The sequence below is a fragment of the Scyliorhinus torazame genome, chromosome 2 (assembly GCF_047496885.1).
Source record: "Scyliorhinus torazame isolate Kashiwa2021f chromosome 2, sScyTor2.1, whole genome shotgun sequence".
NCBI classification, from domain to species: domain Eukaryota; kingdom Metazoa; phylum Chordata; class Chondrichthyes; order Carcharhiniformes; family Scyliorhinidae; genus Scyliorhinus; species Scyliorhinus torazame.
In genome coordinates, this window is record NC_092708.1 from 354,166,692 (window position 1) to 354,185,059 (window position 18,368).

The 18,368-nt window shown below is 42.7% G+C and overlaps 1 protein-coding gene across 2 annotated transcripts in view; it reads left to right on the forward strand.

Moving 5' to 3' along the window:
* The window catches only part of pcnx4 (pecanex 4), an 84,086-nt gene that overhangs the window by 21,714 nt on the left and 44,004 nt on the right, over window positions 1–18,368 (forward strand). For both annotated transcript variants that reach the window (XM_072491672.1, XM_072491681.1), the window contains exons 6-8: window positions 1,957–2,079; window positions 8,819–9,182; window positions 13,732–13,835. In XM_072491672.1, the coding sequence (XP_072347773.1) occupies window positions 1,957–2,079; window positions 8,819–9,182; window positions 13,732–13,835 (591 nt within the window). The remainder of the gene's footprint in view (window positions 1–1,956; window positions 2,080–8,818; window positions 9,183–13,731; window positions 13,836–18,368) is intronic.

Consider the following 18,368-nt stretch of genomic DNA (forward strand, 5'->3'; position numbering starts at 1 on the left):
TTTATGGTTTGGGTCATCTGGAGATTCCTCCTTCTAGCCGAAGCTAGAAGAATCTTCCAGTTTTATTTACATCCTCACAACTTTGGTCTCTTCGATCTGAGCGCAAGTTCCCACCCACATTCTTTGCATGGTGAACCATAAAGACTTGCTGCTTCTACCTTTTAGCGCTCTCTCAGATTCTTGCAGACTGAACCCGTCTATGATCATCAGTGATATTTTCAGGAAAACCAGTAACCTGAGCTTAGAACAACTTCCTATTGACCAATCCTCCCACAAAGCCCATCTCTATGGCAATGTGAAGCACATGGACCTTGTACCTTGTATACCAAGTAGAATGCTAATTAGCTATCATCTAGACTCCCAACTTCGTTCTATCTTGAAACTAACCATACAGTTTGATGTGTAACCTTTACAAAACCAGACCTTCTGGGACTTTGGAGACTTAACAGCCTATCCACCATCAGCACAGATGCTTTGGTCATTGTTTACAGACATGAATGTTGTTCACCTTCCCAATAAACCAACCTGCCCCCCCACCCCACTTAATATTTAACACCCAAGGCATTGAATATTTAACGCCCAAGTCACATGACCTTCTTTCCTCCATTTTACCCTAAGTTAAAAACATAATCCTGAAACCTAATCTTAAAACCCCACATTTGTGACACATAAATGTGGACAGAACTGTATCAATTTAATTTGATCTTAAAAATCAAAATACATTTTTAAACAAATTATGCCTTCAGCTACCAATTGTCTCTCTATCTCACTTTCCTCTTTTCCCAAATCTAAAATTATACATTTCTTAAAATTATATTTTTATGCCCTGATCCTTCTTGTTCCACAAACTCTCATTGTTTCTACTTTCTTGGTCTCCTTGATCGAAACTCCCTTCCCCCCCCATTGCTGTTTCTGACTGGCGGTATGGCAGGGAAGTGGAGTCAGGGTTGTGGTAGTGTTGTGACAATCCTATTGGTTTAAAGGGATTCACTCTAGACTGTGCAAATGTAGAAAATCATGTAACTGTTGGGCAAATGGCAGGTTCTGGCTGAACTGTGGGCACCTCAAGAGCCCATTGCAGCACAACACAATATCCAGATTTCAGTGTAAGTGAAATCACCGGAGGTTGCGTGCTATTGTGGCCCTCAATAGAGGCAAACCTTTTGGTGTTTGTTGCTATTGGGATCGCAAGATCCTGGTCAATGTTGAGGCTCGCAACACTCGCTATGTTAAGGAATAAATCAGAAAGCCACTTCCGGAGACCGCACAAACTTGGTTAAATGCAAAAATCACGAAGTTGCTGTCTGGTTTCCATAGCTTTACCATGCTAGTACCTAGCGTGAAGACTCTACTTCTGAACACTTGAAACAAGAAATTGCAGAAATATCAGTAAATGTGTCATTGTAAGTTAGGGATTGTTCATTCAAGTGTAAGTATGTTTTTAACAGTGTGATAAGTCTTAATTATTACCAGACAAACTATCGGCCACTGAAATTCACTTTTACAAATGGAGTCTCATTCCTTCAGACTTTAAATATCTTTGAAGATCTGTGACATTTAAAAAAAGAATCATATTTCACCTCTCCCAATCCCATCATTTTTTCTTTCCCACTCTATTTTACTTTCTATATGTGATTTTTACATTGAATTAAAGATTCAGTTATGCATTCTGTGTGCCTCAGTAAGGATTCTTCAATCTGATTGGTTGAAGAGAGATACCCAATAGAGCTTTCGGCATAATGTGAGTGCTGTTCGTTGGCTGCAGACTACAAAAACCCAGGCTAATTTCTTGGTGGTAAAAGGCCAACATCTTTGGAAGATTCTGAATTTCTTTTTAAATCACTTTTCACATTTGGGCAACGTTTAAAGAAAATTTGTTGTTGATATTTATATAACTGACCATGTTTTATAAAGTGGAAGTTAAGAATAATAACAACTATCTGGTTGTCTTAATAGGTGTGGCAGAACACAGAGAATGCACTATTGGAAGTGGTAGTGATAGCAATTGTGCGACTTGCCACATTGCATTCAAGTTTGGTATGGTGGAACAGTATAGGTACAGGAATGCAACTCCTCATGGTAACTGCAATTTTTGCTTTCTCTATTTTCCTGTTAAGTTATTTGGCTTCTCAGCATATGTTTTGCCAGCAGAGTACAGTTCTAGTTTTCGGAATCTAGTGGTAATACTCATCATTTAGATGATTTAAAGATGTTTTAAATGATAATGGAATTTTACAGGCAATAAAGAAATGCTTTGTGTGCATTTAAAAATATTGTCACAACATGCGTAATAAAATGCAGCCGCTGAAAATAATATTCTAAGAATGCAATATTTGATTGTAGTTCCACTGCATGGTTAAATTCTGGTTGTGTCCATCTGTGAAATGTTCCCAAGACAATTTTATATATATATATCTATATCTATATATCTCAACTGAATTTTCAAAGGTGCTGACTCTTGTGTGATGCATTTGGTTATTTTATCTTGCTCTCTTTTCCCCTTTATTCTTTCTACTTTCTTTCCTGTTGCAGACACAAGGAAGAGCATTCTTGTCATAAAAGCCTTTGTCATTCAACTGGCTATCAGATTTTTATTAGTTTTGTTTTATTAGTGACTCCTTTTAGAATTTGAGATTGACAATTTGCCTTGGAATTCGTGGGTTTGCTGAGATGATGAACTGTATGGATATATGAAAGATATTTGCATTCATGCCCCAGTCTATGCTCAGTTAGTGATGCTAGTGGGTGTATAGAATCCCTAGAGTGCAGAAGGAGACCATTTGGCCCATCGAGTCTGCACTAACCCTCTGAAAGAGCACCCCACCCAGGCCCACTCCCCCGCCCTATCCCCATAACCCCCACCTAACCTTTGGACGCTAAGGGGCAATTTAGCATGGCTAATCCAACTAACCTGCACATCTTTGGACTGTGGGAGGAAACCAGAGTTCCCGGAGGAAACCCATGCAGACACTGGTGCGCAAACTCCTCACAGTCACCCAAGGCAAGAATCAAACCGGGTCCTTGGCGCTATGAGGTAGCAGTACTTGCCATTGTGCTACCCATATGCAATATTTAAGTTGAAAAGTATAATAGGTTAAATGGTTCAAATGCAATGCAGTGTGTCAGAAAAGGGCATGGGTTTCCTGATGCCATTGCATTGACCATATGAGCCACGCTGCTTTATGAATTTCTCTGGTTTATTACATTGAGGGAATTTGATATTTTACAGTATGGGTATTAGGCCTACCTTTTTGCATTATATTAAATTTCAGGACACTAGTTTTGACAATTTATTTTGCTGTAGAGTCCTTCCTTTTGATTTTCCTTTGATCCCATTTGATTTGTTTTACTCTATTATTTTTGGTCGGTGAACTCGTCATCGGAATGTGCCTTTAAGCAGTGGACTTAAGCTGAGGCAACCTGCTAGTCAGAACAGTGCTGAAGTAAAGGACTGCCTTATTGATCTAAAACCAGTCAGTGCCTGGCACATCTTTATTATTTAGTTGAAATGATATTGAATCTACAAAGAAAGTAGACAGCCTTGCCAGAGAAAACCCTGTCAAGCTTAGAAGGAAGAAGCATCAAAGGGAAAGGTTGAACTCCTGAAAGACTTTAATTGAAAACCATCATAGTGCTTGGAGATCTTTTATCCTTTTTACTTTTATCAATTTTTTCTTCCCTCTCCACAACTTTTCCCTCTATGGTGTCTGTGTGTGTGTGTGGGTTTGTGTGTATAGAATGGGGCGAGTTGGAAAGGACTATTAGGTAGTCAGTTACATTTTATCAATTTAATTGTATTACTGTTGAATTATAAAATTATTCGTGTGTTAAATTTGAAGTAAGTAAAGTTGCCATAGTCCCAGATGACCATAGGTTGCTTTCCCCTTTGAGAGGGGGAGCTCACTGATGGTGATTTTACCTGAGGGTCACCACACCTCAGGCGAGAGGCAAGGTTGAGAAAGCTGGACCTTCATGAATAACCTCAGCCAGTACAGGAATTGAACCCGTGCTGTTGACTTCGCCCTGCATCATAAACCAGCTGTCCAGCCAACATCGGTGAATTTACAAACCTGATGACTGCAGTTTATTGGGTTCTGCCAAGGTCCTCAGATATTTTAAAAGATCATCTAATTTCACTTGTGTTGGGACACCAGGTCAAGTGGGGTTGGAATTGACCACACACTAGCCCTGGGTTTGTGACATATACTTTTGTTAGGAAAACAAAGACAGTTTAAAGGGATTTATATTTTTTTTGGTAAACATCCGAAATAAGGTATAGATTTAAGTGAGTTTAATTTAATGTTTCAGTGTGTGGAAAGATAAAACCTAGAGCTAGATTCATGCTAGACAAAGATGTTTGTGCATGTGGGGGTTAGTTCAGTCCTACCTGTGTTTCTGTTGTGCTTAGGGAGGGCTATGGTGTGAAGAGTAAATACGTCAGCAGGAGTATGCAGGCGTTGCTCAGCATCTGGAGGCCCTTTAAAGGGGAAAAAAAGTTGTTTTCTTAGATTTTGCTGGATGTATTGCAGTTGAAGAAAGACACTAGGGGGTGAACATTTCTTAACTCTGCCAGAAGAAAGACTGGACAGGCTAGAACCGCAAAGAGTCGGGCTTCCCAAATGCCCTGTTACTGTCCAGATAACCAGGGAATTGGGACAGAAAGAATTTCTTAAGACTACTGAAGTTAAGAGAATAGCAACAAAGGTATAGTTCAGAAGACTTCAAGAAAGAGTAAAAAAAAAGTGTTCTGTGTTAAAGCAACAATTGCTGTAACCATATTCAAAGTGGGAAAGCAGACTTCAGAGGTAAATCAAAAGTTTGATGTCATTTTAATAGAATCTGGGAATTGAGAGTTAAAGCAATTATGAATAGTTTGTACAGCAGTCAAGACAAATAAATCCTTAAGGGGTGATGTGAAACCTAGATACTGGATCCACTGTTAAAAGTGGAGTGGAAGCTTTGTTTAAAAGAGTCATTTGGAAAACCAGGACTGGATTTTGGATTACAAACCTCTAATTGAATGTATTATTGTGAAAGAAGATTTTAAAGCATAGTAGACTTGGACTGTACTCGTTGGAATTTAGAAGGATGCAGGGGGATCTTATAGAAACATAAAATTATGAAAGGAATAGATAGGATAGATGCGGGGAGGTTGTTTCCACTGGCGGATGAAAGCAGAATTAAGGGGCATTTCCTCAAAATAAGGGGAAGTAGATTTAGGTCTGAGCTCAGGAGGAACTTCTTCACCCAAAGGGTTGTGAATCTATGGAATTCGATGCCCAGTGAAGCAGTTGAGGCTCCTTCATTGAATGTTTTCAAGATAAAGATAGATAGTTCTTTGAAGAATAAAGGGTTATGGTGTTCGGGCGGGAAAGTGGAGCTGAGTCCACAAAAGATCAGCCATGATCTCATTGAATGGCGGAGCAGGCTCAAAGGTCCAGATGGCCTACTCCTGCTCCTAGCTCTTATGTTCTTATGGTTCCATTCTGGAATCTTTCCGTCCAGCTATAACATTAACTGGGATCATAACAGTTTAAACTGATGTCTTAACTGTTAATTATGCTCAGAATGGATAGAGGATTGGCTGACTGGCAGAAGGCAGAGAGTGGGGACAAAAGGGTCTTTTTCAGGATGACCCTCCGGTGTCGGTGTTGGGACCACAACTTTTCATAATATCCATTAATGATTTGGAAGAAGGAACCGAGGGCAATGTTGCTAGGTTTGCAGATGATACAATGCAGCTAACCAAACAGGCGCCGGAATATGGCGACTAGGGGCTTTTCACAGTAACTTCATACTTGTGACAATAAAAGATTATTATTATTATGATATGCAGAGGGACAGGTAGTATTGAGGAAGCAAGGGGACTGCAGAAGGTTGGACAAGATAAAAACACCTGTAGATTAAGTTGCTCAAATTTGTTTTGATTGTGCTTATCTGCTCCCGGACAGAGAAGCAGCAGCAACACTGAAAATGTTCCAGAATCTTGACTGTTTTAAATGTTATACTGTTTCAAGTTGTACCCACTGGTGTCTTTGCGGTGGAAGACACCAGTGGGATACGAGAACTTAAGGAGATTCAGGGCAGAGGTGTGTGTAGTGGCCATCACTAAGGAGAAGGTTATGGGGAAACAGAAAGATCTGAAGGTGGATAAATCACCTGGACCGGATAGACTACACCCAAGGGGTCTAAAGCAGATAGCTGAGGCGTTTGTGGAGACATTGGTGGTGATCTTTCAGGAATCACTGGAGGCAGGGAGGGTCCCAGAGGACTGGATAATGGCTCATGTAACACCCCTGTTTAACAAGGGAGGGGGGTGGCAGAAGACGGGAAATTATGGGCCAGTTACCCTGACTTCAGTCATTGGTAAGATTTTGGTCATTGGTAAGATTTCAGTCCATTATTAGAGATGAGATTGCGGAGTACTTGGAAGTGCATGACAAAATAGTACAGAGCCAGCACCAGTTGGCGTGATCTATTTAGATTTCCAGCAGGCCTTTTGACAAGGTGCCGTATAGGAGGCTGTTAAATAAATTAAGAGCCCATGATGTTAAGGGTAAGACAACTGGCATGGATAGAGGATTGGCTGACTGGCAGAAGGTAGAGAGTGGGGACAAAAGGGTCTTTTTCAGGATGACTAGTGGTGTGCCTCAGGGGTCGGTGTTGGGACCACAGCTTTTCATAATATCCATTAATGATCTGGAAGAACGAACCAAAGGCAATGTTGCTAGGTTTGCAGATGATCCAGGCTCAGCCTGATACAATTTAAGGTGGTCCACAGAGCGCACTTGACGGGGGCAAGGTTGAGTAGGTTCTTTGGGGTAGAGGACAGATGTGGAAGGTGCTCAGGGAGCCCGGCGAACCATGTCCATATGTTTTGGTCATGCCCGGCACTGGAGGGGTTCTGGAGAGGAGTGGCGGGAGCAATATCTCAGTTGGTGAAAGTCCGGGTCAAGCCAAACTGGGGGCTAGCAATATTTGGAGTAGTGGACGAACCGGGAGTGCAGGAGGCGAAAAGAGGCCGGCATTCTGGCCTTTGCGTCCCTAGTACCCGGCGAAGGATCTTGCTAATGTGGAAGGAGGCGAAGCCCCCAAGCCTGGAGGCCTGGATGAATGATATGGCTGGGTTCATAAAGTTGGAGAGGATTAAGTTCGCCTTGAGAGGGTCTGCGCAGGGGTTCTACAGGCGGTGGCAACCGTTCCTAGACTATTTCGCGGAGCATTAGAGGAAGGTCGGTCAGCAGCAGCAGCAACTTTGGGGGGGGGGGAAAAGGGGGGACTGCCTGGGAGGGTGGATGAGCAAGAGATAACATGAAGGGTTGGGGAAACTGGCACGTACGGGTGAGGGCCACTGTACAAAGCTGTGTAAATATATCATTTTGCCATGTATATATCTTGCTCTGCGCGATTTCTCGCTTTTTTTTGTTACGGGGGGGGGGGGTTATTGTTTGTAAGGGAGAAAAATTGTGTTAAAAAACTTTAATAAATATATATTTTTTTAAAAAGGTTTGCAGATGATACAATGCAGCTACCCGAACAGGCTCCGGAATATGGCGACTAGGGGCTTTTCACAGTAACTTCATACTTGTGACAATAAAAGATTATTATTATTATGGTATGCAGAGGGACAGGTAGTATTGAGGAAGCAGGGGGACTGCAGAAGGTTGGACAAGATAGGAAGTGGACTTGGATAGCCAAAGAAGTGGCAGATGAAATACATTGTGGAAAAGTGTGAGGTTCTGCACTTTGGTAGGAAGAGTAGAGGCATAGACTATTTTCTAAATGGGAAAAGACTTAGGAAATCAGAAACACAGGGGGACTTAGGAGTCCGAGTCCAGGATTCTCTTAAGGTTAATGTGCAGGTTTAGTCGGCAGTTAGGAAGGCAAATGCAGTGTTATCATTCATGTCAAGAGAGCTAGAATTCAAGAGCAGGAATGTACTTCTGAGGCTGTATAAGGCTCTGGTCGGACCCCTTTTGGAGTATTGAGAGCAGTTTTGGACCCCATATCTAAGGAAGGATGTGATAGCCTTGGACAGGATCCAGAAGAGGTTCACAAGAATGATCCCTGGAATGAAGAGCTTGTCATATGAGGATCGGTTGAGGACTCTGGATCTGTACTCCATTGGAGTTTAGATGGATGAGGGGAATCTTATTGAAATTTACAGGATATTGCGAGGCCTAGATAGAGTGAGTGTGGAGAGAATGTTTCCACTAATAGGAAAAACTAGAACCCAAGGACACAGCTTCAGATTGAAGGGATGATCCTTTAAAACTGAGCTGAGGAGGAATTTCTTCAGCCAGAGTTGGTGAATCTGTGGAACACTTTGCTGCAGATGGCTTTAGAAGCCAAATCACTGAGTGTCTTTAAGACAGAGATAGATAGGTTCCTGATTAATAATGGAATCAGGGGTTATGGGGAGAAGTTAGGAGAATGGGGATGAGAAATATATCAGCCATGATTGAATGACTGAGCAGACTCGATGGGCCAGGTGGCCTAATTCTGCTCCTGTGTCTTACGGTCTTAACAGTTATAACTCTTGCTTCAGCTTTTTGAGTTCTTGTGTTTGATGAAGCTACTGTAAAGTGCCTTGGAATTTATTTTTATGTTAATGGTTCCAAATGAATCCAAGTGGCTGTAGTAAATGCAAATACAAAGATAAAAGTTAAATATTCATAATTAGAAGTATTTTTTTTTAAACAGTCCCTTTAATTTGGGCTGTTTATGGGCCCAGCATGCTTCCACTGTGCCACTCTGCTCCCTGCTAGAATTTGGGCTGTTTTATAACCCACCTTTTTTTGTATATTTCCTTTTGTAGGTCGGTATTATAAGAGATCGTTTCTTTCAAGCAATATCCAATCTCAAATTTGCTTTGACTGTACTCGCCTCCTCTTGGATAGAGAAGAAACAGCGCCGGAAGTCTTCTAGCATCTTAATCATTTTAAATATTATTCTATTCCCAGTTGTGCTGACAATCATAGCTCTTGCTTCAGCACTTTCGGCGCCTTTACTTCCACTGTTTACACTTCCAGTGTTTTTGGTGGGATTCCCAAGACCTAACAAAAGTTGGCCTGGAGCTGTGGGTACTGCTGCATGTATATGCCCTGATTCTGTGTATTACCAGCATATGATGCACAATCTGGCTGCTGCATTTTGTATGGCATTTTCTGCTAGCAGCTTGGGTAAGTGAAAAATAATTAGATGGTTGAATGTTATTCTTCTTGAAAGTCTGACAGTATTTCAGTGTTCAATTTTTGTAATTTAGCAGAATTTCCTTTTAATAGACTGAGGCTGGGTTTTTGATTTACTTTTGTTTCACACTGACATTTTGAAGTGCTCAGACATCCAGATAACCTGAAGATTAAAGATTCAGTTTGTCCCATTCACAGAATCACAGAAAAATACAGTGCAGAAAAGGCCCTTCGGCCCATCGAGTGCACCGCTACGTGATTTGCCAATCCTGATCCCATTTGCCAGCACTTGGTCCCTAGCTTCGAATGTTAAGACATGCCAAGTACTCATCCAGGTACTTTTTAAAGGATGTAAGGCAACCCGCCTCTACTACCCTCCCAGGCAATGTGTTCTAGATAGCCACCACCCTCTGGGTAAAAAGCCTTTCCCCTCAAATCCCCCCAAACGTCCCACCCCTCACCTTGAGCCTCCTTGTAACCGACCTTTCAACTAAGGTAACAGCTGTTCCCTATCCATGCCCCTCATAATCTTGTACATCTCGATCAGGTCGCCCCTCAGTCTTCTCTGCTCCAGTGAAAACAAACCAAGCCTATCGCTCTTCTCTTCATAACTAAAATGTTCCATCCCAAGCAACATCTTGGTGAAATGCCTCTGCACTTGCTCCAATGCAATCACATCATTCCTATAATGTGGCGACCAGAACTGCACACACTAGTCTAGCAGTGGCCTCATCAATGTTCTATATAACTCCAACATGACTTCCTTTTGTATGTCACGATTGATAAAGGCAAGTGTACCATATGCCTTTTTCACCACCTTATTAACCTGCCCGTCAGCCTTCAGTGATCTATTTACAAACACGCAAAGGTCTCTTTGTTCCTCAGGATGTCCCACTGTGGTGCCATTCATTGAATATTTCTTTGTAAAATTGCTCTTTCCAAAGTGTAACACCTCACACTTTTCATGATTAAATTACACCTGCCACCTTTCTGCCCATTTGGCCATCCCATCTATATCTTCCTGCAACCCAAGACTCTCAGCCTCACTGTTAACCACCCGGTTTGCCTTTGTGTCATCCGCAAACCTACTGATCCTACCCCACACATAGTCATCTAAGTCATTTATATAAATGATGAATAATAGGGGACCCAGCACAGATCCCTGTGGTACGCCACTGGACACTGGCATCCAGTTACTAAAGCAGCCGCCTGTCATCACCCACTGTTTCCTACAGCTCAGCCAGCTTTTAATCCACCGTATCACGTTCCCCTGTATCCCATGTGCATTTGCCTTCTTTATAAGTCTCCCATGTGGGACCTTGTCAAATGCTTTGCTGAAATCCATGTAAACTACATCAACTGCACTGCCCTCATCTACACACTTAGACACGTGCTCAAAAAATTCAATCAAGTTTGTTAGCACAATCTCCCTCTGACAAAGCCATGTTGTCTATTCCTGATCAAACCTTGCTTCTCCAAGTGGAGATAGATCTCTCCTTCAGAATTTTCTCCATTAGTTTCCGAACCACTGATGTGAGACTCACTGGCCTGTAGTTTCCTGGCTTATCCCTACAGCCTTTCTTAAATAGTGGGACCACATTCGCAGTTCATGGCCAGAGAAGAATTAAACATTTGTATCAGGGCCCCTGCGATCTCCTTCCTCGCCTCCCACAGCAGCCTGGGACACAATTTGTCCGGACCTTGAGATTTTTCCACTTTTAAGCCTGCCAACACCTCCAATATCTTGTCCCTCCCTATGACAACTTGCTCAATAACCTGACAGTCCCTCTCCCCAAGTTCCGTATCTGCCTCCTCATTCTTTTGGGTAGACAGATTTGAAATTTCATTTAACACCCTACCAATGTCCTCCGGCTCTACCCACAGATTCCCCCCTTGGTCCCTAATGGGCCCTACTTTTTCCCGAGTTATTCTCTTCCCATTGATATACTTGTAGAATATCTTGGGATTTTCCCTACTTTTACCAGCTAGAGATTTTCCTGTCCCCTCTTTGCTCTTCCAATTGCTTTCTTAAGCTCCATTCTACACTTTCTGTACTCTACTAATGCCTCTGTTAATTTGCCCCCCATGCACTTATTAAAAGCCTCTCTCTTCTCTCTTTGTATCCTGAATATCTCTGGTCATCCATGGTTCTCTGGGCTTGTTCCTCCTTCCTATTAACCTAGAGCGAACAAGTTGGACCTATACCCTCTCCATTTCCTCTTTGAATCCCCCCCCCCCCCCCCCCCCCCCCCCAACTGCTCTTCTGTAAATCTTCCCACCAGCAACTTGTTCCAATCTACCGTGGCCATATCCTGCCTTATTTTTCTAAAGTCTGGGGCGGGATTCTCCGACCCCCCGCCGGGTCGGAGAATCGCCGGGGGCTGGCGTGAATCCCGCCCCCGCCGGTTGGCGAATTCTCCGGCACCGAATATTCGGCGGGGGCGGGAATCGCGCCGCGCCGGTTGGCGGGCCCCCACCGGCGATTCTCCGGCCCGGATGGGCCGAAGTCCCGCTGCTGGGATGCCTGTCCCGCTGGCGTGGATTAAACCACCTCTCTTATTGGTGGGACAAGGCAGCGCGGGTGGGGCCCACCGATCCTCGTGCGGGCCTGTGCCGTGGGGGCACTCTTTTCCTTCCGCCTTCGCCACGGTCTCCATCATGGCGGAGGCGGAAGAGACCCCCTCCACTGCGCATGCGTGGGGATGCCGTAAGCGGCCGCTGACGCTCCCGCGCATGCGCCGCCCGGCAAAGTCAGTTTCGCACCAGCTGGCGGGGCACCAAAGGCCTTTCCTGCCAGCTGGCGGGGTGGAAATCAGTCCAGCGCGGGCCTAGCCCCTCAAGGTTAGGACTCGGCCGCTCAAGATGCGAAGGATTCCACACCTTTGGGGCGGTGCGATGCCGGACTGATTCGCGCCGTTTTGGGCGCCGGTCGGCGGACATCACGCCGATTGCGGAGAATTCCGTCCCCTGTTCTCCCCCGATCCAAGACCTTTTTCTGCAACTTGTCTCTTTCCTTGTCCATAAACTTAAATTGCACGATATTGCGGTCGCTATCACTAAAATGCTTCCCACCATCACATCAACCACATGTCTGGCTTTATTCCCCAGAATTAGGTCCAGTACTGCACCATCCCTTGTTGGATCCCCATTGCCTGGTTATAAACATGAAAGTATGCGTCAAGTTGGAAATACTTTACTGCAATATGTTCTCACTGGGATGAAAACATTAGAATTTCAAAATTGTAATTGCCTCAAGAATGCTTTCATGATTCTATTCACTTCATTTGGAAGAAAAACTTGTCCAAACAACTCTATGGGAAGGATTAGTTCAGATATGTCCAGAAATCACAGCATTGTTACAGCGCACATGGAGGCCATTTGGCTCTCCAAACGAGCATTATGACAATGCCATTCAACTGCCTTTTCCCAGTACCCCTGCACATTGTTTCAATATGTAATTGTCTAATGCTCTCTTGAAAGCCTCAATTGAATCTGGCTCCACCGCACTTGCAGGCAGTGCATTCCAGACCCAAACAACTCGCTGTGTGAAAACGTTTTTCTTGCATTACATTTGCTTTTTTTGCAAACCACTTTAAATCTGTGCCCTCTCTTCTTGATCCTTTTACAAGCGGAAACAGTTTCTCTCTATCTACTTTGTCCAGCCCCCTCATGATTTTGAACATCTTTATCAAATCTGTTAGCCTTCTCCAAGGAGAACAGTCCCAACCCCTCCAATCGATCCTCATAACTGAAGTGTCTCATCCCTGGAACCATTCCTGTAAACCTCTTCCGCACTGTCTCCAATCCGTTCGCATCCTTCCTATAGTGTGGTGCCCAGAATTGTACACAATAGTTGAGGTCTACCTAGTGTCTTGTATAAGTTCAGCATAGCCTCCTTGCTCTTGTATTATATGTCCCTATTAATACAGCTTGGATTACTAAATGCTTTATTAACTGCTTTCTCCACCTGTGTTGCCATCTAATGTTCTAACATTAAGAGGATGCTATTTATAGGGGGGGGGGGGGAAGAGAAAAAAAAAAGAGGATGCTATTTATAAAAATTGCATATTTTGGCTTTATTTTCAAGATTTTTATTTACGAATGGCTGTGACCTATGTTTGATAACCTTTAATGAAGGCTTAAATATTTTAAATATTCAGAAAAATCTGTGTTACCGAGTGGAAGTTTGTGCTGTTTGTAAACTCAATTTGCTGGTCAAGGATTCAGATTTAAACATTTTTAATGTGAATTTTTAAAAGTATAATTCTTCTACTGCTCTTCGGGTGGAAAGTTGCCAGAAGCCAGACATTCTGGAGCTGCATGGTCAGATGTTTAAATTTTTAGCCAATACAACAAATCCATATGTAAACATACATATATTCTTACACATATGTATATTATGTAAACTACTAAATTGGTTCTTTGCTACCTTTTAAAACTGTGTACAATGGAATTTGTCAAGAATACTTTATACTTATTATGTTTAACTTGGTTTACAATTCTGGTATATATGCTAACTGTTTTGACATTTTATTTGCAGGGAACCCTTCACCCGGCTCTCATTTCTTATGCCGCTTCCAAGACCGACTGATATGGGTCTTGATTTTGGAAAGAGGTTTTGGCTATTGCTGTATTAGCGTTAAGGTAAGATGGCTACATCTCCCGGTGAAAAATATTGGAGGGCTGGGTGATACTGTGCGTTAATTGTTACATTTTGATGTCTTATCTTGATTCAAATCTAGCTGAAACTAATGGATTCAAGGTCTCCTCTCTGGCTGTACTTCAAAGGCTTTATGAAGAATGAGTTTGGGCAAATTCAAATTAAAGTTTTAGCAAATGTGCCAACAGTTCAAAACGGGCTGAACCACAATTGTTTGTCGAGCAGAAATAATCTGAGCAATCTTGTTATTCATGCCAACTACAAACTGCCCTTTTGAATTAATTGTTGTGTCCCATAAAGTTATAAAAATGTTACTGCCAAATTTTATTCTGTTTGTACTGTAGAGGGAAAAAACTATCACAATTTGGTAACTTTTTTGAGCAAAAGTCACAATTGTGATCGTTATGGTTGAAATATCCTAAATATGGGCAGCATGGTGGCACAGTGGGTTAGCCCTGCAGCCTCACGGCGCCGAGGTCCCAGGTTTGATCCCGGCTCTGGGTCACTGTCCGTGTGGAGTTTGCACATTCTCCCCGTGTTTGCGTGGGTTTCGCCCCCACAACCCAAAGATGTGCAGGCTAGGTGGATTGACCACGCTAAATTGCCCCTTAATTGAAAAAAATGAATTGGGTACTCTAAATTTAAAAAAAAAGAAATATCCTAAATGGGATCTTATAGATTATTCCCTCATTTGTTTATAAGAGCAACTGACCAAGCATTTCAGGTGCTCCATAGAAATTCAGTTTGTGATGCCTGATGATAATCCATTATGCTGGTGCCAAACATCAGAAAATTAATGAGCTTTTTGATTACCATAGTGATTATGATAATCACTAACACAGAATTGTTACAGCGTAGAAGGAGGCCATTTGGCCCATCTGCATCAACTCCTCCAAATGAGCATTTCACCAAGTGCCGTTCTCCTGCCATAGAACCATAGAAAAGTTACAGCACAGAAGGTCATTCAGCCCATCTTGTCCATGCCAGCCTGAGGACACCCAGGTGCCCTTTCTAATCCCACCATATCCCCACACCCTTTCAAATAGTTATCAAATTCCCTCTTGAATGCCTTGATTGACTCTGCCTCCTTTACATTTTCAGGCAGTGCATTCCAGATGGGAACCACTTGCTGTATAAAGTATTTTTCTCATATCGCTTTTGCTGATTTTACCAATTGCTTTAAATCTGTGCTCTCTTGTTCTCTATTCTTTCACGAGTGAGAACAGTTTTCCCTTGTCTACTGTGTCCTGGCCGCTCACGATTTTGAATACTTCTATTAAATCTTCTCTCGGCCTTTTCTCCAAGGAAGAGTCCCAACTTCTCCAATCTATCTTCATAACTGCCTGGAACCCATTTTCATAAACCTCTTCTTCACTCTAATGAGTTTGCGTCCTTTCTAAAATACAGTGCCCATTTTTCTTGAACAAGGACATAATGTTTACAGTTCTCCAATCCTCTAGCACCACCCCAGAGTCTAAAAATTAGGGCCAGTGCCGTTGCAATTTCCATCACATTGCCCTCCGTATTTCATCTGGCCCCGGTGCCTTATCAAACTTAAGCCCAGATAATCTATCCAATATTTCCTGCTTATTAATTTTAAACTCTTCACATGCCTGACTTATCTCCTCTCTCAAAATGGCCTGGGTAGCATCTTTAGGCTTGGGAAGGCAGATGCAAAGTATTAATTTAATACCTCGGCCATGCCTCTGCCTCCATGTGCAAATCCTCTTTTTGCGCCCTAATCGGCCCTACTTCTCCTTTTATCACCCGTTTCTATTTATGTGCCTCCAGAGGACTTTGGGATTCCATTTTATATTAGCTGTCAATCTCTTTTCATACACCCTTTCTGTTTCTCTTATTTCCTTTCTCACTTCTCCTCTGAACCTCCTGTATTCAGTCTGGTTCTCAGTTATATTTTCGACGTAACACTGGTCATAAGCACACTTTTTTTCTTCTTTATCTTAAATTCCATTCAGGGAACTCCGACATGTTATACGTGACTTTGTCCGTTCCATCTCTTCTTTTGAAGGTAGTCCATTGTTCAGCTACCATTTTTCCTGCCAATCTATTCGTCCCAGATCTGTTCTTACCCAATTGAAGTTGACTTTTCCCTAATTAATTATTCCTACTCTGGATTGTCCATTGTCCTTTTCCATAGTCAGCCTAAACATTATGATACAATGATCACTGTCCCCTAAATGTTCTCCCACTGATACTTGATACAATTGGCCCACCTCATTCCAAAGACCAACCTAGTATAGCTTCCTTTCTCGTTGGATTGGACGCAAACTAGAAACAGGAGTAGACCTTTCAGTCCATTGAGCCTTCTTCGCCATTCAATATGACCAAGGCTGATTGGACACTTCAATGCCTTTTACACAAACAATCCCCATAACTCTTTACGTTATTGTTAATCAGAAATCTATCAATCTCTACCTTTAACATTCCCAATGACTGAGCTACCATGGCCCTCTCGGGTATAGAATTCACAACGTTCTGCATAAAAATAAAATTCTCTCTGTTCTGAATGGCATCCTCCTATTTTGAAATTGCGCCCCCTGGTTCTGGACTCCTCAACCAAGGGAAACATCTTACCTGCATCTATCCTGTCTTTAAGTATTTTATAGGTTTCAATGAGATCACCTCTCATTCTTCAAAACTCAAGAGAAAACAGGCTCAGTTTGCCCAATCTCGCTCCATAAGACAATACTGCCATCCCCAGAACAAGTCTGATGGACCTTTGTTGCACTCCCTTTATGGCAATAATATCTTTTGAGGCAAGGGGACCAAAACTGCACACACTATTCCAGGTGCGGTCAAATCAAGCTTCTGTACAATTGAAGTAAGACCTCACTACTGCTGTAGAAAATTCTCCTGAACACACTCTAGGAACTCTTGCATCTTTGCCCTTTACTCTACCGCTATCCCAGTTTATATTTGGGTAGTTGAAATTCCTCCATTGTAACTGTTTTGCATCTCTGATTTCTTGCAGACGTGTTCCTCTGCATTGCACCCAATAATTAGTGGCCTATAGACTACACTGAGCAAAGTAATTGTATATTTTTTGTTCCTTAGCTCTAGCGAAATTGATTCTGTCCTGGGATTGGGGTTAATATATTTGCATGGATTAAGGATTGGTTAATGGACCAGAAACAGGAGAAATAAACAGGGCATTTTCAGGTTGGCACCTGTAACTAGCTGGGTACTGCAAGCATCGGTACTTGGGCTTCAGCCATTTAGAGTCTATAATAATCGCTTAGACAAAGGAACTGTATGCAATGTATTCAAGCTTGCTGATGATACAAAGTTAGGTCAAAAAGTAAGTGAGGAGAACTCCAGCTGCAGATGGAAATGGATAGTTTGAGTGAGTGGACAAGAACATGGAACACAATGTGGCAAAGTGTGAAGTTATCCATTTGGGTAGAAAAAAATAAAACGCAGATTTTTTTCTAAATGGCGCGAAACTGGAAAATGCTTGCCTTTGGAGATACCCAGGAGGGCAGCACAGTAGCATTGTGGATAGCACAATTGCTTCACAGCTCCAGGGTCCCAGGTTCCATTCCGGCTTGGGTCACTGTCTGTGCGGAGTCTGCACATCCTCCCCGTGTGTGCGTGGGTTTCCTCCGGGTGCTCCGGTTTCCTCCCACAGTCCAAAGATGTGCGGGTTAGGTGGATTGGCCATGAAAAATTGCCCATTGTGTCCAAAATTGCACTTAGTGTTGGGTGGGGTTACTGGGTTATGGGGATAGGGTGGGGGTGTTGACCTTGGGTAGGGTGCTCTTTCCAAGAACCGGTGCAGACTCAATGGGCCGAATGGCCTCCTTCTGCACTGTAAATTCTATGATCTGTGAGGTGTCCACATACACAAATCACAAAGTAAAAATGCAGGCTCAACAAATGATTAGGAAGGAAAATTATATGTTAGCAATTTTTTTTAACAAACTGTTTGGACTATAAGATTAAAGGCATCTTGCTACAATCATAGAGGGACTTTGGTGAGGTCACATCTGGAGCAGTTTGTGCAATTTTGGCCTCCTTACCCAAGGAAGAAAACAGTTGTCTTAGAGGGACTACAAGAAAGGTTCATTAGACTGTTTCCTGGAGAGATAGAGTAGACTGGGCATATAATTCCCTGGAGTTTAAATAAGTCAGAGGCAATGGGTTGAAACATATACATTTTTTAGAGGTGCTGAGGACCCGGGTTTGATTCCGGGTCACTGTCTGAGTGGAGTTTGCACATTCTCCCCGTGTCTGCATGGGTTTCACCCCACAACCCAAAGATGTGCAAGTTAGGTGGATTGGCCATGCTAAACTGCCCCTTAATTGGGAAAAAAAATAATTGGGTACTCTAAATGTAAAAAAAAATTCTTACGGAACTTGACAGCATAGATTCTGGAACAATGTTCACCATAGATGGGGTGTCTATAACTTGGGGAGGTGTCACAGCCTCATAATAAGGTGTCAGTCATTTATGACCGTGTTGAGAAGAAATTTTCTTTACTGAAAGGGTTGCCAAA